The 22,074-nt window shown below is 49.4% G+C and overlaps 1 protein-coding gene and 1 long non-coding RNA gene across 9 annotated transcripts in view; one reads left to right on the top strand and one right to left on the bottom strand.

The window, feature by feature from the left end:
• The window catches only part of LOC141277400 (uncharacterized), a 124,514-nt gene extending 102,599 nt beyond the window's left edge, over nucleotides 1-21,915 (top strand). The window contains exons 4-7 of one of the 3 annotated variants that reach the window (XR_012328756.1): nucleotides 9,107-9,379; nucleotides 10,758-15,920; nucleotides 16,123-16,222; nucleotides 20,314-21,915. This is a non-coding gene — a long non-coding RNA (uncharacterized lncRNA). Of the gene's footprint in view, nucleotides 1-9,106; nucleotides 9,380-10,757 lie in introns of all 3 variants that reach the window. The other 2 variants (XR_012328754.1, XR_012328755.1) reach the window with 2 other exon arrangements.
• PELP1 (proline, glutamate and leucine rich protein 1) overlaps nucleotides 7,226-22,074 on the bottom strand; it is a 46,102-nt gene continuing 31,253 nt past the window's right edge. For 3 of the 6 annotated variants that reach the window (XM_033847469.2, XM_033847467.2, XM_033847465.2), the window contains exons 4-17: nucleotides 17,211-17,360; nucleotides 16,899-16,970; nucleotides 12,538-12,597; nucleotides 12,061-12,211; nucleotides 11,746-11,875; nucleotides 11,512-11,599; nucleotides 10,962-11,050; nucleotides 10,766-10,882; nucleotides 10,498-10,645; nucleotides 10,197-10,356; nucleotides 9,431-9,486; nucleotides 9,080-9,286; nucleotides 7,495-8,943; nucleotides 7,226-7,375 (exon numbers count right to left, since the gene is read on the bottom strand). In XM_033847469.2, coding sequence (XP_033703360.1) covers nucleotides 7,283-7,375; nucleotides 7,495-8,943; nucleotides 9,080-9,286; nucleotides 9,431-9,486; nucleotides 10,197-10,356; nucleotides 10,498-10,645; nucleotides 10,766-10,882; nucleotides 10,962-11,050; nucleotides 11,512-11,599; nucleotides 11,746-11,875; nucleotides 12,061-12,211; nucleotides 12,538-12,597; nucleotides 16,899-16,970; nucleotides 17,211-17,360 — 2,970 coding nt within the window. In that variant the 3' untranslated portion in view covers nucleotides 7,226-7,282. Of the gene's footprint in view, nucleotides 7,376-7,494; nucleotides 8,944-9,079; nucleotides 9,287-9,430; nucleotides 9,487-10,196; nucleotides 10,357-10,497; nucleotides 10,646-10,765; nucleotides 10,883-10,961; nucleotides 11,051-11,511; nucleotides 11,600-11,745; nucleotides 11,876-12,060; nucleotides 12,212-12,537; nucleotides 12,598-12,996; nucleotides 13,136-16,898; nucleotides 16,971-17,210; nucleotides 17,361-22,074 lie in introns of those variants that run through there. The other 3 variants (XM_073798210.1, XM_033847472.2, XM_033847468.1) reach the window with 3 other exon arrangements.

The following is a 22,074-nucleotide window of genomic DNA, read 5'->3' on the forward strand; positions in this document are numbered from 1 at the left end:
ACATGTGAGATCTTTAGTTGTGGCATGTGGGATCTCTTAGTTGCGGCATGCGGGCTCTTAGTTGCATCATGTGGGATCTAGTTCCCAAAACCCGAGCCCCCTGCATTGGGAGCATGGACTCTTAACCACTGGACCACCAGGGAAGTCCCTGTTTGTAGATTTTTTGATGATGGCCATTCTGACCAGTGTGAGGTGATGCCTCATTATAGTTTTGATTTGCATTTCTCTAATAATTAGTGATGTTGAGCATCTTTTCATGTGCCTCTTGGCCATCTGTATGTCTTCTTTGGAAAAATGTCTATTTAGATCCTCTGCCCATTTTTTTTTTTTTTTTTTTGGTGGTACGCGGGCCTCTCACTTTTGTGGCCTCTCCCATTGCAGAGCACAGGCTCCGGACACGCAGGCTCAGCGGCCATGGCTCACAGGCGCAGCCGCTCCGTGCCATGTGGGATCTTCCCAGACTGGGGCATGAACCCGTGTCCCCTGCATCAGCAAGCGTACTCTCAACCACTGCGCCACCAGGGAAGCCCCCTCTGCCCATTCTTTGATTGGGTTGTTTGTTTTGTTGTTTTCGTTGTTGTTGTTCTTTTTTATTTTTTCTGATATTGAGCTGCATGAGCTGTTTGAATATTGTGGAGATTAATCTTTTGTTGGTTGCTTTGTTTGCAAATATTTTCTCCCATTCTGTGGGTTGTCTTTTCATTTTGTTTATGGTTTCCTTTGCTGAGCAATAGCTTTTAAGTTTCATTAGATCCCATTTATTTTTGTTTTTATTTTCATTACTCTATGAGGTAGATCCAAAAGGATCTTGCTGTGATTCATGTCAAAGAGTGTTCTGCCTCTGTTTTCCTCTAAGGGTTTTACAGTATCTCGTGTTACATTTAGGTCTTTAATCCATTTTGAGTTTATTTTTGTGTATGGTGTTAGAGAACGTTCTAATTTCATTCTTTTACATGTACCTGTCCAGTTTTCCTGGCACCATTTACTGAAGAGACCATCTTTTCTCCATTGTATATTCTTTCCTCCTTTGTCATAGGTTAATTGACCATAGGTGTGTGGGTTTATTTCTGGGCTCTCTATCCTGTTCCATTGATCTATATTTCTGTTTTTGTGCCAGCATCATACTGTCTTGATTACTGTAGTTTTGTAGTATAGTTCGAAGTCAGGGAGCCTGATTTCTCCAGCTCCGTTTTTCTTTCTCAGAATTGCTTTGGCTATTCAAGGTCTTTTGTGTTTCCATACAAATTTTAAAATTTTTGTTCTAGTTCTGTGGAAAATGCCATTGGTAATTTGATAGGGATTGCATTGACTCTGTAGATTGCCTTGGGTGGTATAGTCATTTTGATAATATTGATTCTTCCAATCCAGGAACATAGTATATCCTTCCATCTGTTTGTGTCATCTTTGATTTCTTTCATCAGCATCTTATAGTTTTCAGAGTACAGGTATTTTGCCTCCTTAGGTAGGTTTATTCCTAGGTATTTTATTCTTTTGGGTGTGATAGTAAATGGGATTGTTTCCTTAATTTCTCTTTCTGATCTTTGATTGCTAGTATATAGAAATGCAACAGATTTCTGTGTATTAATTTTGTATTCTGTAACCTTACCAAATTCATTGATGAGCTCTAGTAGTTTTCTGGTAGCATCTTTAGGATTTTCTATGGATAGTATCATGTCATCTGCAAACAGTGACAGTTTTACTTCTTTTTTTCCAATTTGGATTCCTTTTATCTCTTTATTTCTCCCTGACTGCCATGGCTAGGACTTCCAAAACTATGCTGAATAAAAGTGGCAAGAGTGGACATCCTTGTCTTGTTCCTGATCTTAGAGGAAATGCTTTCAGCTTTTCACCATTGAGTATGATGTTAGCTGTGAGTTTGTCATATATGGCCTTTATTATGTTGAGGTAGGTTCCCTCTATGTCCACTTTCTGGAGAGTTTTTTTTTTTTATCATAAATGGGTGCTGAATTTTGTCAAAAGCTCTTTCTGTATCTACTGAGATGATCGTATGGTTTTTATTCTTCAATTTGTTAATGTGGTGTATCACACTGATTGATTTGTGAATACTGAAAAATCATTGCATCCCTGGGATAAATGCCACTTGATTGTGGTGTATGATCCTTTTAATGTATTGTTGGATTCAGTTTGCCAGTATTTTGTTGAGAATTTTTGCGTCTATGTTCATCAGTGTTATTGGCCTGTACTTTTCTTTTTTTGTGGTATCTTTGGTTTTGGTATCAGGGTGATGGTGGCCTCAGAAAATGAGTTTGGGAGTGTTCCTCAGCAATTTTTTGGAATAGTTGCAGAAGGATAGGTGTTAACTCGTCTCTAAATGTTTGATAGAATTCGCCTGTGAAGTCATCTGGTCCTGGACTTTTGCTTGTTGGAAGTTTTTAAATCACAGTTTCAATTTCAGTACATGTGATTGGTCTGTTCATATCTTCTATGTCTTCTTGGTTCAGTCTTGGAAGATTGTACCTTTCTAAGAATTTGTCCATTTCTTCTAGGTTGTCCATTTTACTGGCATATAGTTGCTTGTAGTAGTCTCTTGTGATCCTTTGTATTTCTGTGGTGTCAGTTGTAATTTCTTTTTCATTTCTAATTTTACCGATTTGAGCCCTTTCCCTTTTTTTCTTGATGAGGCTGGGTGAAGGTTTATCAATTTTGTTTATCTTTTCAAAGAACATGTTTTAGTTCCATTGATCTTTTCTATTGTTTTCTTCATCTCTATTTCATTTATTTCTTCTCTGATCTTTATGATTTCTTTCCTTCTACTAACTTTGGGTTTTGTTCTTCTTCCTCTAGTTGCTTTAGGGGTAATGTTAGGTTGTTTATTTGAGATTTTTCTTGTTTCCTGAGGTAAGATTGTATTGCTATAAACTTCCTTCTTAGAACTGCTTTTGCTATGTTCCAAAGGTTTTGGATCGTTGTGTTTTCGTTTTCATTTGTCTTTAGGTATTTAATTTCCTCTTTGACTTCTGTGGTGATCCACTGGTTGTTTGGTAACATATTGTTCAGCCTCCACGTGTTTGTGTTTTTTTTGCAGTTTTTTTCTTATAGTTGATTTCTAATCTCATAGCTTTGTGGTCAAAAAGATGCCTGATACAATTTCAATTTTCTTTTATAAGTTTATTTATTTATTTTTGGCTGCGTTGGGTCTTTGTTGCTGCATGCAGGCTTTCTCTAGTTGCGGCAAGCGGGGGCTACTCTTCATTGTTGTGCACAGGCTTCTCACTGCGGTGGCTTCTCTTGTTGCGGAGCACAGGCTCTAGGCATGCGGGCTTCAGTAGTTGTGGCTTGTGGGCTCCAGAGCGCAGGCTCAGTAGTTGTGGTGCACGGGCTTAGTTGCTCCGTGGCATGTGGGATCTTCCCCGACTAGGGCTCAAACCCGTGTCCCCTGCATTGGCAGGCGGATTCTTAACCACTACATCACCAGGGAAGTCCTATTTCAATTTTCTTAAATGTACTGCAGTTTGCCCTGTGGCCAGCATGTGATCAATCCCAGAGAATGTTCCATGTGCAGTTGAGAAGAAAACGTATTCTGCTGCTTTCAGATGGAATGTTCTATAAATATCAATTAAGTCCATCTGGTCTAATGTGTCATTTAAGACCTGTGTTTCCTTATTGATTTTCTGTCTGGATGGTCTGTCCATTGATGTAAGTGGGGTGTTAAAGTCCCCCACTATTACTGTTACTGTCAATTTCTCCTTTTATGGATGTTAGCATTTGCCTTATATATTGAGGTGCTGCTATATTGGGTGCATGTATATTTATGATTGTTATATCTTCTTCTTGGATTGATCCCTTGATCATTATGTAGTGTTCTTCTTTGTCTCTTGTAACAGTCTTTATTTTAAAGTCTATTTTGTCTGATATGAGTATTGCTGCTCAAGCTTTTGACTTCCATTTGCATGAAATATCTTTTTCCATCCCCTCACTTTCAGTCTGTATGTGTCCCTAGATCTGAAGTGGGCCTCTTGTAGACAGCATATACGGGTCTTGTTTTTCTTAATCCATTCAGCCAGTCTATGTCCTTTGGTTGGAGCATTTAATCCATTTACATTTGAGGTAATTATCGATATGTATGTTCTTATTGCCATTTTGTTAATTGTTAGGATTTGGTTTCTAAGTCTTTTTTCTTCCCTTCCTCTTTCATTCTCTTCTCTTGGTATTCGATGACTATCTTTAGAGTTGTGTTTGGATTGCTTTTTCTTTTTTGTGTATCTATTGTAGATTTTTTATTTGCAGTTACCATGAGGTTTTGATACAGAAGTCTGTATATATACAGGATTGTTTGAAGTTACCGGTCTCTTAATTTCAAATGCATATCCAGTATCCTGCATTTGTGCTCTCCTCTTTTCAAAATTGCTGTTTTTGATATCATATTTGTGTGTGGATGATTTCCTACCTTTACTATACTCTTGACTTTATGATTTGTAATTTTGTTTCTGATTATGACTTTTCCTTCTCCACCTAGAGAAGTTCCTTTAGCATTTGTTGTAAAGCTGGTTTGGTGGTGCTGAATTCTCTTAGTGTTTGCTTGTCTGTAAAGCTTTTGATTTCTCTGTTGAAACTGAATGAGAGCCTTGCTGGGTCAAGTATTCCTGGTTGTAGGTTTTTCCCTTTCATCGCTAAATATATTGTGCTGTTTCCTTATGGCCTGCAGGGTTTGTGCTGAAAATTCAGCTGATAACCATATGGGGATTCCCTTGTATGTTATTTGCTGCTTTTTCTTTATTGCTTTTAATATTTTCTCTGTCTTTAGTTTTCGTCAGTTTGATTAATATGCGTCTTGGCATGTTCCTCCTTAGGTTTATTCTGTATGGAACTCTCTGCGCTTCCTGGACGTGAGTGTTTCCTTTCCCATGTTAGGGAAGTTTTCAGCTATCTCTTCAAATATTTTCTCAGGCCCTTTCTCTCTTCTCCTTCTGGGACCCCTATAATGTAAATGTTGGTGCATTTAATGTTGTCCCAGAGGCCTCTTAGACTGTCCTCGTTTCTTTTCATTCTTTTTTCTTTATTCTGTTCTGCAGCAGAGATTTCCACCAATGTCTTCCAACTCACATATTTGTTCTGCCTCATTTATTCTGCTATTGATTCCCTCTAGTGTATTTTTCATTTCAGTTATTGTATTGTTCATCTGTTCTTTAAATCTTCTAGCTCCTTGTTCTTTAAATCTTCTAGCTCCTTGTTAAACATTTCTTGTATCTTCTTGGTCTGTGCTTCCATTCTTTTTCTGAGTTCTTGCATCATCTTTACTCTCATTCTCTGAATTCTTTTTCAGGCAGATTGCCTATCTCCACTTCACTTAGGTGTTCTTCTGGGGTTTTATTTTGTTCCTTCATCTGGAACATATTTCTCTGCTGTCTCATTTTGTCTGACTTTCTGTGTCTGTGGTCTCCGTTTCAGGCTGCAGACTTGAAGTTCCTTATCCTTCTGGTGTCTGCCCCTGATGGGTGAGGTTGGTCCAGGGGCTTGTGTAGGATTCCTGGTGGGAGGGACTGGTGCCTGCCCACTAGTGGGTGGAGCTGGATCTTGGCCCTCTGGTGGACAGGGCCATTTCAAGGGGTGTGTTTAGAGGCAGCTGTGTGCTCAGGACGTCTTTAGGCAGCCTGTCTGCTGATGGCTGGGGCTGGCTTCCGACACTGTTGGTTGTTTGGCCTGGGAGCCTGCAGGCTGTTGAGTGGGGCCAGGTCTCCATGCCAAAATGGCAACCTCTGGGAGAGCTCACATCAATGAATATTCCCTGGGGCCTCTGCCACCAGTGTCCTTGCCCACACAGTGAGCCACAGCCAACCCCCACCTCCCCAGAAGACCCTCCAAGACCCGCAGGTAGGTCTGGCCCAGGCTCCTAAGGAGGTCACTGCCTTGCCCTGGGTACCAGTGCATGCAAAACCCTGTGTGTGCCCTCCAAGAATGGAGTCTCTGTTTCTCCCAGTCCTGTGTAGCTCCTGCACTGAAGGCCCACTGGCCTTCGAAGCCAAATGCTCTAGTGGCTCCTCCTCCCGAGGCCAGACCCCCAGGCTGGGGAGCTTGACATGGGGCTCAGAACGCTCACTCCTGTAAGAGAATCTCTTCAATATAATTATTTTCCAGCTTGTAGGTTGCCCACCTGGTGGGTATGGGATTTGGTATCACGAAAGCACCCCTCCCACCGCCTTGTTGTGGCTTCTTCTTTGTCTTTGGATGTAGATTATCTTTTCTGGTAGGTTCCAGTCTTTTTTGTCGATGATTATTCAGCTGTTAGTGGTGATTTTGGTGTTTTCCTGTGAGGGGGTGAACTCAAGTTCCTACTCCGCCATCTTGTCTCCTCCTTCCAAGGGGGTGGAAAATTTTTTTAAATGCCTACTAATCTTCCAAAAATTGGCACAAATGTCACTTCTCAAAGAGGCCCTTCAGGATACAGGCAGTTGGGAAGTCACCACCCTTTCTGCATTTCCAAGGCACTTTACTCATGTTCACAGACTGAAAAAACCATGAGGCATCTACCTCAAGCCCATAAACCTCAATACCCTCTCACATACACAACTCTGGGTGATGCTCACATGTGCATCCCAACAAGTCCTAGAATATATATAGTCTATAAATGCTTAAAGGGATCAGACACTGGCTGGGAAATGTCCAAATCTCAAGAGTGAGTAGGAAGGCTAGAGGTGAGCTTGTCAAATTCCTGCCAGGGAGGTGTTGGGCGGGGATGTTGTCACTGGAAGGACCAGTCCCAGAATAGAGCTCATCCCCCATATCCACGATGGATGCCCCTATAATTTAAGACACCCAAGTTCCCAGTTCAGAGAAGTCAATGATTAAACGCCTCTGTACTTTATCGTAATTTTCTAAAGTTCCATCACAGTCACTTGGCCTGCTCTTTGAGACCAAGGGGCTGTGTGTATACACAGGTTCACTCACTAGGACACTTAATCCCATAAATTTCCCACATACTCCCACACCTGGATTACTCACAGAAGCAGGGCTACTTCCTTCTTCTCCTTCTCCTTCTCCAGGCAACCCAGCACACACTTAGCATCAGCAAGAGCACCAGGCAAAAATTCAACACTTTTGACACTGACTTGCTGAGCAACAGGACAGGCTGTTACCCCTGTAAGTCAATGGCTCCTCTTCTGGACGGTGGAGCTAACAGGACAGCCATGGACATGTTTGGGAAACACTATGGGTACAGGACAAGCCCAGCTGGGGACACTGTGATGGCAAAAGGCAGAAGCAGCAGTCGCTATCCAAGGACATAACTTTATTGGAAATGAAGAGTGAGAGGTGTGGGAGAGGGCTAGGAATCAGGCTCTGTGGCAGGTGGTGGCTTCTCATCATCAGGGGGGCAGTCAATGAAGTCAGCCAGCATGGCAGCTGTGTCATCCTGCTCCTTTGAAGGACAAAGACATCAAATCCAAAACAGTCACACACACACACACACACACACACACTGAAGAGTGGGTCAGGCTGTGCAAGCAGCCAGCACTTCTCCCCGCCCGGCCCGCTCACCTTTTCCTGGAGAGCTGCTGCCTCTGCCTCTGTCTCCATCTCTTCTGCTGCAGATGCCTCTGGTGGGGTTGGTACCTTGTCACCCCCACCCTCAGCCCCCTCTTCCAGCAGGGTTGGGGGCACAGAGGGCTCCTCTTCAACAAGCTCTTGAGGAGATGGCACTGCAGGGGGGCTCCCCCCTTCCCTCTCCACCTCCCCCTGGGAGGGGAGCACCTCAGGGGCCAGTGTGGGGGCCGTCTCGGCCCCAGGCCCCTCCTCAGCCCCCGGCTCCTCCACTTCCAGCAGCAGCCCGGGTTCCGGTTCTGGCTGCGGCTGCACCTTGGGGGACGCGGCGGGGGGCAGAGCTGGAGGCAGGCTTGGGGGTGCAGGCCCTTCTTCTTCCACCTCCCCGCCCGCCGGGCCGAACTCCACCTCTTCCACCTCTTCCTCCTCGTCCTCGTCCTCTTCTTCCTCCTCTAACTCACCTTCCTCTTCCTCAAACTCCTCCTCAAACTCTTCTTCCTCTTCTTCCTCCTCCTCAAAATACTCCTCCTCTTCCTCCTCCTCCTCCTCCTCCTCAAAATCCTCCTCATCCTCGTCTTCCTCGTCGTCGTCCTCCTCCTCCTCACTGCTGTTGATGTTAATAACTGTCAAATCTTCTTCTAGGGCTGGGGGTCCTCCGCCACTGGGAGTCCCTTCAGGGACCAGCTGGGGTGGTGGGAGTGCCACAGGGCCAGGAACAGGAGGGGGAGGCGGCGGAGGGAGAGGCCCCGGGGCCGCAGGCAGCTCTTCTGGCTCCTCCTTGGCTGGCACAGGAGGGGAGGCTGTTGGGGGCCCGACCGGGGCTGCAGGCGGGGGTGTGGTACCCGAGGGGGGTGGGGGTGGCAGGGGTGGCAGCCCCTCAGGCACGATCACCACACTGTCATCAGAGTCGCTTTCCAAGGAAATCTCCACATCGGACGCCTCCTCCTTATCATAGTGGACAAAGGCTGGTCTGGGCACCCTTCCCCCGAAAGTCTCATCTGGGGGTATAGTAGGTGGAGGAGTGCCACTAGGGGCAAGGACAGCATCCTCATTTGAGCCTGCCCGGTGGTTCTCAGGGCCAGGAAGGAGCCGGGGGGATACAGACACCAGGCCTGGGACGGAGAGGCCTAAGTGGTTGGCTGTGGCTGGAGGTCCAGGACGTGCCGGGGGCATGGGGCCCACTGAGGGCATGGGGCCCGCTGGGGGCACAGGGCCTGGGGAAGGCATGGGGCCTGCTGAGGGCATGGGGCCCACCGAGGGCATGGGACCCACAGAGGGCATGGGGCCTGGGGGATGAAAAGCTGGAGCCCTGAACGGAGATGGAGCCTCAGGAGGGGGAACTGGGGCAGGGGTGGGGCAGGCAGGGCCCATGGTCTGCAGGGGAGGAACCCGGGGATGGGTCAGAGCTGCACAGGTCACCAGTGCTTCTGAGCAGAAAGCAGAGACCTGAGGAGGGAAAAAAAGGGTGAGCGCGAGCATCAGGGATCTGGGCCTTCACGAAATCAGGGAGGGAATGCCAACAAGCATCAGAAACGAGAATCCAGGAACCCACGAGGTGGATTTGGCCACACTCTGCAGTTACCTCAAGGCTGTCTTCTCTCTGGCCCAGGGAGAAGGCCTGCAGGGCACAGGCGAGAGGAGGCGGGCAGCGAGGAGAAGGCGCCAGCAGCAGAGCCAGCAGCAGGCGGTAGAGTTCCCGGCGGCAGCGCGAGCTGGTATACGGGGAGCTGCCTAGGACCTCGCCCTGCTGGACGCCCATGACCAGTGGGAGGACCAGATCATGCAGTCTCTGAAAAGGACAGAGAGCACACCTTGAGACGACACCACGACGAGCCAACCCTTCTCCGGGGCCTACTTCCTGGTGTGAATGAGCCCCCGACAGGTACAGAGCTGTGGTTCCTCCCCACCTCCGTGGGGACCAGGCTCCACTCACCCTGTGAGTCTCCTCCTTGATGAGAGGCCCGCACATGAGGACGGTCCGGCTGAGGCCTGGGGAAGGAGACCAGTATGTCAGAGGTGGGCGGCTAACACGATGACGAGCCAGGGCTTCTGAAGCACATGGCCCCAGCTGAGCACCCCACTCTGCCACGGCCCACCTCAGGCAAGTCACGTAACTCCTTTAAGTTTGTTTTCTCAACCATAAAATGGGGATCCTAAACGTATCCCTACTACCTAAGCTGTTGACAACATTATGTAAACGAGACAGATGATGGAGGTACAACATTATAAATGTGCGTTTACGTATTTGGGGAGAGCTGGCACTTCCCTTCACACGGGGGGTGGGGGGCTGGAGGGCAGTGAAATACACGGGACCCAAAAGAAAGTCACTTCTGCGTCCAGATTAGCAACTCAGAAGCAGGAAGCCCCACTGAGCAGCCCGCCTGGGGAGTGTGAGCTCCACAGCCCAGGGATTTCGTCCTCTTCCTGGCCCCGCCCTCTTGTACTAGAACAGCACTTGGCACGTACAGGGGATGCAGGAACAAAGATAGCTGAGACCCTGGAGGGGCGGTGTCAACACCAGCACTCCACCTAACAACAGGACCCAAGATTCCACCTGCAGCCCTGGGGGTGGCATAGCTTCGCCACAGGCTCTTAGCTGGGTCTGCATTTTCCTACACCCTCCACCTCAACCACTGGTTTGGGGCTATCACCCCAGGCCATCCCAGTGCGCCGAGGTGCAGGGCACAGGCCTCACCCACCTCTCAGCGCAGCTGCACACACGTCACTGTTGGCATTGCTGTCCCCTTTCCGGTGGCTGGGCGGGGCCAGAGCCTCCCCCATATCCAGCTTTAGCTTCTTGGGGGCGCTGGGCTTCCCGGTCTGCAAACCCCCATCAGGGCTCCCCCGGGGACTGCGCAGCTGGCGGGGGAGGGGAACATAAATCACACACACTGGCCAACAGGAAGGCAGGACAGTCAGAAGGCAGTGTCTGGTGGTGAGGCTGGTGAGGACAAGGGGTGCAGGATGGGGTCCCGGGACAGGGGCAGAGGCCTCACTCACTTTGAGGGCATCAGCCGGCGGGGAGATGTCACTGAGCAGGTGGGTGAGCAGGGCCTCACCCGAGGCTCCCCCCTGAAGCACTCCTGCCGAGGCCCCACACACCTGCACCCACAGCTCCAGGACAGTGTACACCTTGGTCCGCATAGTGCTGTGGGAGGAGCAGAGGGCAGCTTGTGAAAGGGAGTCGATGTCCCAGCCACCGGCACCCCCGGTCCACCGGCACCCCCTCACCCACCCTCTCCTCTTTATTCTATTCCTAGATGGTCACCTGTAAGGCCTCTCCTGGCCTGGAGAGAGGCTGTCCCTCCCAATGCTCCAGGCATTGAGAACCTGGGGAAGCAGGCGGCTGATCAGGGCCCCAAAGCGCAAGAGCCGGCCTCTACACCTGGGGGCGAAGACAGAACAGTGACCCCTGCTCCTAGCACATCCCAGCCCCTGCACCGCATCCTCCCGACCCCACTCACGCGAGGATGAGTGCAGAGAGCAGGTCCAAGGCTTCCAGGTGGAGGGAGGGCAGCAGCAGCAACCGCAGGGGACCGTCCCCAAGCAAACTCTGCAGAAAAAATTAGCAGAGTAAGGAGTGGGGGAAGAAAGTGAGGCAAAGAAAGAGAAATGGAGGCAGGATACATGCACGTGACTGAATACACGTGTGCACGCAGGTAAGGAACCCACACCCGACCCCAACTCCCCCAACAAGATCTAACTGCCATCCTCCTCAGCAGACCCTGCAAGGAGGATGAGGGAGGGACGGCCGAACCTCGCGGCAGTGATGCAGCTGGCCCCCAGCTCACCCTCCCCTGAGGAAGCATCTGCTACAAGTGCTCCCGCAACACGGGAGCGAATCGGCACTGATGTGCGTGTGCTGGGAGCACGGGAATAACGGCATCTGGAGAGGTAAGGAGCTGGCCGGGGCAACCTCAGGCGACATCACTTCGGGAGCCACAGCCCACACTGCTTGCCCGGCTGCCCTGCATCCTGGGCAAGCGCTGTGAACAGGGCACAAACTCCACTTACGATGTTCTTGGCACTGACGCTGAGGGTCCGGCAGATAAGATCCAGGATTTCCTGCACGGGGACGGACACGGGAGCCCCGAACTCGGAGCTAACGAGAATCAGAGCAGGGAGATCCTCAGCGCGGGGGCCCAGGGCGACTCCACACCCACCCTCAACCTCCCTCCTCATGATGAAGACGACACCCATCTTGGCCCCTCCTGCTCCAGGCCCTCGCTCCCTCCGACACTCACACACCTGAGCATGAGCCCCAGGCAGCGGGCCAGCCCGGAAAACCTCTGCCAAAGCCGGAGAAGGACATGGGCATCACCATCTTCTGAGGGGGAGAGCAGCGTCTCCACCCCAGGGCCTTCGTACTGCATAGGAGCTGGACAGAAACACAACCACCTTCACACGCCAGGTCTGTCTTCCATCCCCTCCTCCTCCATTCTGGTGGAGGACCCACCCATATTCTACTCCCTTTTGCCTAGAACTCAAAGGCCCCGCCTCTCCAGACCAGCCCCCTGCTCCCCTCACCACCATGCCACCGACCACAGCAGCCACAGTCCCTACCCGTGTCCGCCCCCGCATACAGGGCCCCAAGCAGGCTGTGCAGAGAGGTCAGCAGGCTGTGCAGCTCCTGCTCCCAGCTGTCCGTGTGCTTCAGGCCCTGGGAGAAGCCAGCCCCTAGAGAGGGCAGCCGGGAGTAACACTCACAGGCCAACTGCAGAAGACAGGTTGGAACCCTGGTCAGATGGGAATCCAGCCCAGCCACGGAATCCCAACCCCACCAATGCCCAGGAAGACGGAGATCAAAGAGAGCTCTGAGGGAAAACGGAAGGGACTACGGGGCAGAAAGACACAGATGGAGACACGGAGGCAGAAGACACAGATGGAGACACGGAGGCAGAAGTCACGACTTGTGTTTACTGCGTATGTTCACAGGGAGGGGAGTGAGACCGTGGTCGAAAAGCAGTAACAGACAGAAAAATAGAGAAAAGAAGCTCCAGCTCAGACCCCAGGCTCTCCATCTCCCTCCTTTCCCTTTACCTGCTGGAGCTGAGGGCTCAAGGCATCCACCCGAGACAGGAAAAATGAGGCCAGCTTGCCCTGGATTAGAGGGAAAGAAAGGGAGAGGCTGGTGAGTCAGCTCCAAGGGCCAGAGACATAGACCCCGCCCATTCCCAGCAGCAGAATCGAGGCCCAGGATCTAAGGCCTTTTTCTTTCCTGCAGACAAGGAAGCACCACACTCTAAGGGGCATCATGCCTGGGTGCAGACATGCTCTCATGGTAGAAAGACACCCTGAATGTCACCTCTTGTCCTTAGCCTCCCTGTTTGAGGCCTGTGTCCCACAGACGACTGGGCCCCCTCCTGCCAATCTTTGCAAAATGACAGTCATCTCCCTCAAGCCAAAGACACAGCACTGAAAAGCAGCTACCTCCACGCCCCAACTCCCTGCCAGCTCAGACAAGAAGCAAGGGTCCAAGCTGGGAGGTGCGGCACTAACCAGAGGTGCGAGGGCAGGACAAGGTGGAGAGAGAAGGAAAGGCTGCCCAGCAGGACTGAGGTAGCACATCTCAGAGCAGCGACCTGTCAGTTAGCCAACAACAGTACTCCGCCTGCTATGTGAAGGCGCCGGCACAGGAGTGTTTAACTGGGGCCCCATTTAGCTGGAGGTAGAATCAAAGGGGCCTGTGAACATGGAAGGGAAATTTTTTAAATCATTTTCACTAACCTGTAAATGAAGTATAATTTTTTTTTCTACTGTATATGTAGACAAAAAGCCACAGTAGTATCAGCAGTACCTCTGACTGTCACCATCAGAAATCACTTATTTTCATTTCACGTTACATATAGTTGTAAAGTTATCTTGAATTATCATTCACGTGCATCACTAATTTGAAACTTAGTTACCAGACCTGCTGCTAGATCCTGTTATTTGACACGTTAGTAAAGCAGCACATCCCACTCTATCACAATTTTTTAAAGTATACATTTCAACAGAATCAGTGTCCCTTGCAACTCCATGTATTTTATGGATTTAAAAACATTCGAAGAGGTCTATGGCACAAAAAGGGTGAGAACACTGAAGTATAACAGGATTTCCACCGTCAGTGGGTGTAAGAGTCGGGAAGACAAATGCATGGAAAACAAAGAGGGAGGGTCAGGAGGGACTGATGCTGGGAGGCAGGACTGAGCTGGGTTGGGGAGAAAAGGGAGGACCCGGATAAGGAGACAGAGGGTCAGGAGGGACTGATGCTGGGAGGCAGGACTGAGCTGGGTTGGGGAGAAAAGGGAGGACCCGGATAAGGAGACAGAGGGAGGGACACCACGAGGAGAGCTCCAGGCTCACAAGAGGCCCACGGAGAAGCAGGCCAGCCTTAAATCCCAGGCTAGCGTGTATGGACTTCATCAGGGGATGGCGGCATCACATGCACAAAGGTAAACTTCCAGAAGACAAGGAAGACAAATCAACAGTGGCACCAGGTACGCAGCAGGGGACTTATGGGAGGAAGCAGGCAGGGAGGTCTAGCGGTGTATGGTTCAGAAAGCAGCCCTCCAAGGGCTCCCTGCCATCGCCCTGTGGCAGGAACCACATCTGGTTTCCCACGTTCCACTGCAGGATTCTCACCATGAGACAAGCACTGTTACAGCTGATCCCAGGGTATGAGAAGGCCTAGAACCGTATCCCTCGGGACTTGGAAAGCATTTTCAGGTCCGGTGTGGTAGGGTTCTGCACACTTCAAACCAAAAGCAGCAACCGCCCACAGGTCTCCTGACACCGGTTTCTCCAAGGATGACAGAGAGTCGCCAAAGCCTTATCTACAGTGGCACTCAGCCCTTTTGGCCAACTTACTGCTCACGCTTTCCCTGAGACTGAGTCAAAAAGCTGGGCTGAGGCCACCAAAAGTCTGCTTACGTGGCTGCAGTCAAGCAAAGTACAGGGACATGGCTCTGACCACAGGTCTACCCCAAGTGACCTGCAAAGCCAACCAAAGTAACGGCTCACTTGGAACATTTCACTGGAAACGCAAGCACGCGTGCACACACAGTACGTCCTGGGTGTCTCTTAAGAGTGGGGTGAGTCTTCCCACTCATTCCAGGGAACAAATAATCTGTCGAGGAGGAAAGGTAACGCCTCTACAGGACTGACTTCATGGACTCAGAATGCCTGAGAGATCTCATTTGGGAGGGGTCATCCTGAGCTTGGAGACTGCAATTGCCCTGGGAGCTTCTGGGGGATGGAATAGAGAACAGATAGACAGTCCAATTATCAGTTCCTAAGTACTGGTCTGCAAGACATTTCAAGTACAAACTGCCCCCAGGGCCTCCACACAAGACAGAGTCTTATCTGCCATGTAGGCAACAGACAAAGCCAGACTCCTCAACAGAGGGAAGTTCTCCAGATGACACTGTATTCTTAGAGAAATAAGGGCATATGCACCCCGTAACAACATATGAAAGTTTTGTTGTTTGGTTTGGAGAGGGTACTTAAAATGCAGGCCATAACTTCAAAAACTACACGTCTGACAAAAGGCTGTGAGTTAAAGATGAATTCTCCTGACCACCACTCACAACGAAAATTAAGGGGCACTAGCAGAGGACTCATGGACAGGCTAGTCTGACTACTCAAATCTTGACCCCATAGATAACACTCAATTCTCCCTGCACTTTCCTGGGAGGATGCAGGTAGGTATAGATAACCCCAAACCAAGCTGAATCAAAGCAGGCATATGCAGTAAAACCTCACGTACTTTGACCAATGAGGAGTCAGAGACAATGATCTAGCCTGTGCAATTTGAGAAGTTAATTTACAGAGCATTCTAGAAGAAAGTTTAGTTTAGTAAACTAAACTTAGTAAACTTTAGTTAAAAAAAAAAAAAACTTTAATAAAATCCCCAAGTTACTCCAAATGCCTTCTTGACAAAGTCCTGCCCTGCTACCCAAAGATTCTACTACCTGCCCTTAGTGGCAGTCATATGAAAGCAAAGCATCAGCAAGGACGGGACCCACGTTCACTGAGAAATATCACCTGCTCCAGGGCTTTTCAAATACTGCAAGTAACCAGTTACCAAAGTCTCCATAAGTACCACTCCCAGACCACAGCGCACGTGCCCCCAGAGCTCCGCGTCAGGCTCACGATCCTTCCCAAGCCACTAACAACTGATCAGAGCCGGCATCAGTGTGGAAGCCTGTCTGTCAATCCTGTCCACGTTCTTAAAAGTGCCTGGGGAGTTTGGTTTGGTGGAAAAAACATGGGCATGAAGGACAAATAGTTCTCACTCTCACCCTGGTTCTACAACTACCAGATACACAGGCTTGTGTTAGTCAAACCCTTCTGGACCCGTTTCCTCCTGTTTAATTCGGTGACACCAGCTCTACAGAATTACTGCAAACTGAGAAGACACACAGCGGAGTGCCTGGCACATAGTGAGTAGCAGTTCTACTAAGTACCAGTTCCCTTTCCCTTTGACTTCCTTAACTTGGTCATAGAACCATGTGAGCTTACTTTCAAGATAACTTGTATGGCAAACTCCCCCTTAATTGGTAATACTGAGTATAGTATTACCAATTACTGTGATTAACCACATGAGTTATACAAAAAAAAATATTAATTTGCCGCTAATTCCAGTTCTCCATAGGTTTGTGCTTCCATCTGAGAAAGGGGGTGCCCAACGGTTTGTCAAGCAATGATGAGTGTATCAAAACAAGAGAGAACATCTAATCGACAGGTGAACACCTGTTTGTTCTTAGGTACTTCTCGGCATTGAATTATTCTGCAAACAATCAATGAACCAATTCCAAAGGCCCTTTAACTGTTACTGCTTTGGGAGAATTTGATAACCATTCATATTTGTTATTTTAGCTCCTTGAAAATAAAACGAATTCTTCCACTGACCTCCTTCCTCCCTCACCTGATCCACGTCCACCCTGCCTGTTTGCCCTAATAAGGCTCTGCTGTGCAGCCACCTTTGTACAGCCATGACAGTTCGGGGGACAGGGTGAGAGGTTAGTCAGGAAAATAAGGAGAGAGAAGCGCTGGGGAAGCTGATATAGGGAAGTAATAAGTCAGGAAGGCTTCCCAGAGGAAATCATAAGAGCTTTAGGAACAAAGTAAAACAAGATGGTAGAAAAACGGGCAGGGCATTCTAGAGGTACGGAGAAAGCAGGGCAGAGAGAGGGAAGAGTCCAGGGGTAAGAGCCTCAGCTTTGGCATCAGTTCTTAGGCAAGTTACTTAATTTCGATTTCTTTATCTGTGAGGATTAAATGAGAATGCATTTAAAGCTACGAGGTGGCACAATTAGAGCTGTGGAGACAGGAGCTTAGAAATCTCAGCACCGGAATCTGAGGTAAGACGGCTATCAAGGTGTATGTTTGTGGGAAGAGGAGTTCCCATGAACACTTACTTTGAGAGACCCACACGCCCGAGGAAAATAGGTCATACAAGCCTTCATTCCTTCCAGTGCTGAGAGCTCACTCTGTGGGGAAACAGAAAGTAAGGAAGAGGCCGAGGGCCCATCGCCCCAGACCCTATCTCCACCCCACCACACGCCCCTCAGGGTCTCTTCTCCTTATACTTTTTCTTGGCCCGGACCCCTTCTCACTTCTTCAGTCCTATTCCCCAATCACTTCCCATCACATTCTTTAACCCAATGGGTATCAGTGAGGGCAAGCAATGCAATGGGCCCAGGGGAGGGGGACCTGGGCAGGCGTCTCACCTCCGGTCTGAGGCCCAGCAGGGAGGTGAGAAGGCCAGGAAGGTGGTTCATGGAGATGTCCCGGAAGAGTGTGGGGAGCTGGGCCGCGTAGCGGAGCAGGTCCCCCAGCACAGCCACGGCCAGCTCCATCGTGGGGGGCGGGTCCTGGGACTAAAGAGCAACAACACCCCATGCTCCCAACCTCACCTTCACGGTCACCGAAAGGAGGAATGAGAGGTATGAAAACATGGGGCTTTCGACAAACATCACAGTTAACGTCAACATTACCATCAAATCTACTAGGGACAGGGGCTTCCCTGGTGGCGTAGTGGTTAAGAATCCGCCTGCCAATGCAGGGGACGTGGGTTCAAGCCCTGGCCCGGGAAGATCCCACATGCCACGGAGCAACTAAGCCTGTGCGCCACAACTACTAGGCCTGCGCTCCAGAGCCCGCGCACCACAACTACTGAAGCCCATGCGCCTAGAGCCCATGCTCCGCAGCAAGAGAAGCCACCGCAGTGAGAAGCCCGCGCACTGAGACGAAGAGCAGCCCCTGCTCGCCGCAACTAGAGAAAGCCAGTGCACAGCAACAAAGATCCAATGCAGCCAAAGATAAATAGATTAAAAAAAAAAAAATCCACTAGGGACAGAGCGTATTAGAGATATGGAGCATCCGAAGTAACACATTCATCTACAGACAGGATGTGTGTTCACACTTTAGTACTATGCGCGTCTGGGGGTCCGAGGAATTTGGGGGAAAAAAAGGCAACAAAGCCATACTTTAAAGATCTGCCTGACTAGACCATCTCAAGAGTTTCTCGCTGCTCCCATACTACATTTCCCTGCTAGGAATGGAGAGGAGCACTTCTCAGACCACAAGAAAAGTCTCAGCCAAAACAAAACCGCCCCATCTCTCCAAGCTTGCTTCTGGCTGTCTCAGACCTACTGTGGAATTCACGGAGGAAAAACGGCTTAAATTTATAAAGAAGGACTTCTCTAGAAAATTAACATGTATCTAAGGGAAAAGCCTTCGGCACATTACCCCCTGCTAGACCAGACGCCACGTGTCAATGAAACAAACAAGAATGCTTGTTAGGAAGTCCGACGCAGTGGGCCTACCAACCACAAGCAGGCCTCAACACTGTCCAGCAATCCTCCTGCACCTCTCGCTCGTTAACTCCCTCTGCTACTCAGCCCCTCTCCCACCACCGTCACCTCCGTATAACCTAACCTGCAACTTCAGAGAAAGCTGAAGCCCAAAGATGGGCACTCCCTCAGCTTCCCACCACCAAACTGAAAACTCCATCTCCATCCTCATCCCTGCTCTCCTTCCTCCTGTCCCACTAGAGGAGATGCTCCTCCCGTCCGAGGACAATCCCTCCTCGGTGCTTTAGATAGTCCCCCCTCCCTTCTTCTCAGAACCTAACCCTGTTAACTGGCCCCCTCTCTGCAATCCCTTTCAAAAGGATTCTTCCTACTGACATTTGTGCATGCTCCAGTCTCCCCCATCCTAGAAGTCCTCCTCCTGAGTCCATACTCCACTTGCCCAATCTCAGCTGTTGCCCAGTTTCTCCCTCTTACCAGCAGAGCCAGACGTCTTGACAGGACTACCTACCTTCTCCACTTCCACTCCTTCTCCCACTCACTGCTCATCCCAGGGCAACCTGGCTTCCGTGTCCACTGCTCCACCAAAAACACTTTCACTGTCTCATTACCCTTGAGTTGCTAAATCTGATAAAAAATTTTCAGTCCTTGTCTTATTCCAGCTCAGAAGGGCATAAAGAGAAATGACTCCTCCGTCTTCCCTGAAGTATTTGGATTCCATTCAACCCACCATCCTGGTTATCTCCTTTCTGCTGCTCTGTCTTGTCTGCTTTTTTTTTTTTTTGCGGTTCACAGGCCTCTCACTGCTGTGGCCTCTCCCGTTGCGGAGCATAGGCTCTGGACGCGCAGGCTCAGCGGCCATGGCTCACGGGCCCAGCCGCTCTGCGGCATGTGGGATCTTCCCGGACCGGGGCACGAACCCATGTCCCCTGCATCGGCAGGCGGACTCTCAACCACTGCGCCACCAGGGAAGCCCTGTCTTGTCTGCTTTGTAAGCTCATCCTCCTCTACCTGACCACTGACTGTGGAGCGCCTCAAGATCCAGTCTGTATAAGTATTCAACTTGATCATCTGAGCCTCATCCTCAGCTGCAGCTGCCATCTAAATGCTGAGGACTCTTCCTCTTTGTAAAACATATTGACTGAAGCCCCCACCACTGAACCCTCAGGGTTACCCTCTGAGATATCTGGTCACTTCCACGCACACTAGGTCAAGGGTATGCTTCCTGGGGGCCTCTACTGAATGCCCAAGACCATACTCATGTTATTTTCACCACTCCCCTTGGAACCTGGCTGTCTTCCAATGTTCTGATACCTGGGAGTCATCCTGGACACATCCTTTCCCTGACACTATTCCATCATTAGGACCTGTTGTCTATTTTGCCTCTAAATCTCTCTTGAAATCCCTCTTTGCCTCCAAATCTCTCACCTACTTCTCATCATGTCTCCAGCTGCCGCCCTAGTCCAGGCTACCGTGAATGCTCTCCTAGGTTACCCTTAGTACCTTCCTCGTGGTCCTTCTGCTGCCATTCTGGCTCCTTTCTAATCCTGTCTCACCACAGCAGCCAGAGTGGTATTTCCAAATGAAAGTTTGATCACGTCACCACTACCACCACCTCCTTCCCCCTACTCAAAACCTTCCATGAATTCCCACTGTTCTGAGAATAAAAACCAAACTCCCTAATATGCCTACAACGCCACACACAGCCTGGTCCCCATGCACATACCTCCCCGGTCGCATCTCATTAACCTCAGCCACACCAGCCTGCTTATAATTCTTTACAAATGAGTCAAACTCCTTTTCTCTCAGGACTTTTGCAGGCTTAGAACACTTAGAAAACTCTCAGCCCAGTTCACTCCTACTCATCAGAACAGCCCTCCCTGAACCACTGACCCTGATCACCACCCCAGTCTGGGTCAGGTTCTCTCGTTACATGCTCTCAGAGAACTACATTCTTTACCTCCAGAGCACCTACTGAAGTTTATCTTTTCACACTCATTGTATAATTATTCTCTTTCAGGACTTCCTTGGTTAAGACTCTGCACTCCCAATGCAGGGGGCCCGGGTCCAATCCCTGGTCGGGGAACTAGATCCCACGGGCGCGCCGCAACAAAGAGTTCACATGCCGTGACTAAGGAGCCCACGTGCCACAACTAAGGAGCTGGCAAGCTGCAACGAAGACCAGGCGCAACCAAATAAATAAATAAATAAAGCAAATGAATAGATTTTTAAAATAAAATAAAAAGCATTTAAAAAATAAATATTATTCTCTTCCACTAGAACACAGATCAGCAAACCATGGTCTGTTGGTGCCTGTTTTTGCACAGCCCACAAGCTAAGAATGGTTTTTAAATTTTTAAAGGGTTGGAAAACAAACCAACAAAGAAACACTACGCAATAGAAACCATGGGAATTCCCTTGTGGTCCAGTGGTTAGGACGCCACACTTCCACTGCAGGGGGCACGAGTTTGATCCCTGGTTGGGGAACTAAGATCCCATGTGTGTGAGGCACAGCCAATAAAAAACAGAAACCATATGGGGTTCGTAAAACCTAAGACATTTTACTATCTATAGACACCTAGAAAGTTTCCCAACCCCTGCGAGAGACTCTAAACACCTGAAAGCAGGGTCCAAGTACATCTCTCCACCAGAGCTTAGCACACAACCTGCCATGTGTGCCCAGAACATGCTTGTGGAAGAACTAAGTGGGGATGTCATCAAAGGATGTAAAAGCAGAAAAAAATTTAAATGTTAAGAGGAAGAGAGGAGTAGGGAAAAAAAACACCTGGGGAATTCCCTGGCAGTCCAGTGGTTAGTATCCTGCGCTTTCACTGCTGAAGGCACGAGTTCAATCCCCGGTTGGGGAACTAAGATCCCACAAGCCACACAGCGTGGCCAAAAAAAAAAATTAAAAAAAAATTTGGGGGGACTTCCCTGGTGACACAGAGTGGTTAAGAATCCGCCTGCCAATGCAGGGGACACGGGTTCAAACCCTGGCCTGGAAAGATCCCACATGTCATGGAGCGACTAGGCCCGTGCACCACAACTACTGAGCCTGAGAGCCACAACTACTGAGCCCACGTGCTGCAACTACTGATGCCCATGCCCCTGGGGCTCATGCTCCGCAACAAGAGAAGCCACCACAGTGAGAGGCATGTGCACCGCAACTAAGAGTAGCCCCCACTCGCCTCAACTAGAGAAAAGCCCACACACAGCAACGAAGACTCAATGCAGCCAAAAAAAAAAAAAAAATTAGTAAACTATTTTAAAAAATCAAACATCTAGGAAAAGCAGCTTTAGAGATGTCACTCATTAGAAAAGCTAATAAGGATGTGAAACAGCGGTTACAGAGTATGAAAGGTCAGATGAATTAAAATAACCCAGTAGATAAAAATATCAAAACGTGGGCTTCCCTGGTGGCACAGTGGTTGAGAGTCCACCTGCCGATGCAAGGAACACAGGTTCGTGCCCCGGTTCAGGAAGATCCCACATGCTGTGGAGCGGCTGGGCCCGTGAGCCATGGCCGCTGAGCCTGCGCGTCTGGAGCCTGTGCTCCGCAACAGGAGAGGCCATAACAGTGAGAGGCCCGCGTACCGCAAAAAAAAAAAAAAAAAAATCAAAACGTTTAAAAGGATGTTTCTATTTGAAGCTCATCCTCCCTGCTAGAAAAAAACTGCTTCTAATTATTCTGTCCTCAGAACTAAATGTCTAAGCCACAAATATGTACCACATCCAGAATGGAGAATACAGCATGGCTGAGGGAGGGAGGGAGGCAGGGCGG

The sequence above is a fragment of the Tursiops truncatus genome, chromosome 20 (genome assembly GCF_011762595.2).
Source record: "Tursiops truncatus isolate mTurTru1 chromosome 20, mTurTru1.mat.Y, whole genome shotgun sequence".
Lineage (NCBI taxonomy): Eukaryota > Metazoa > Chordata > Mammalia > Artiodactyla > Delphinidae > Tursiops > Tursiops truncatus.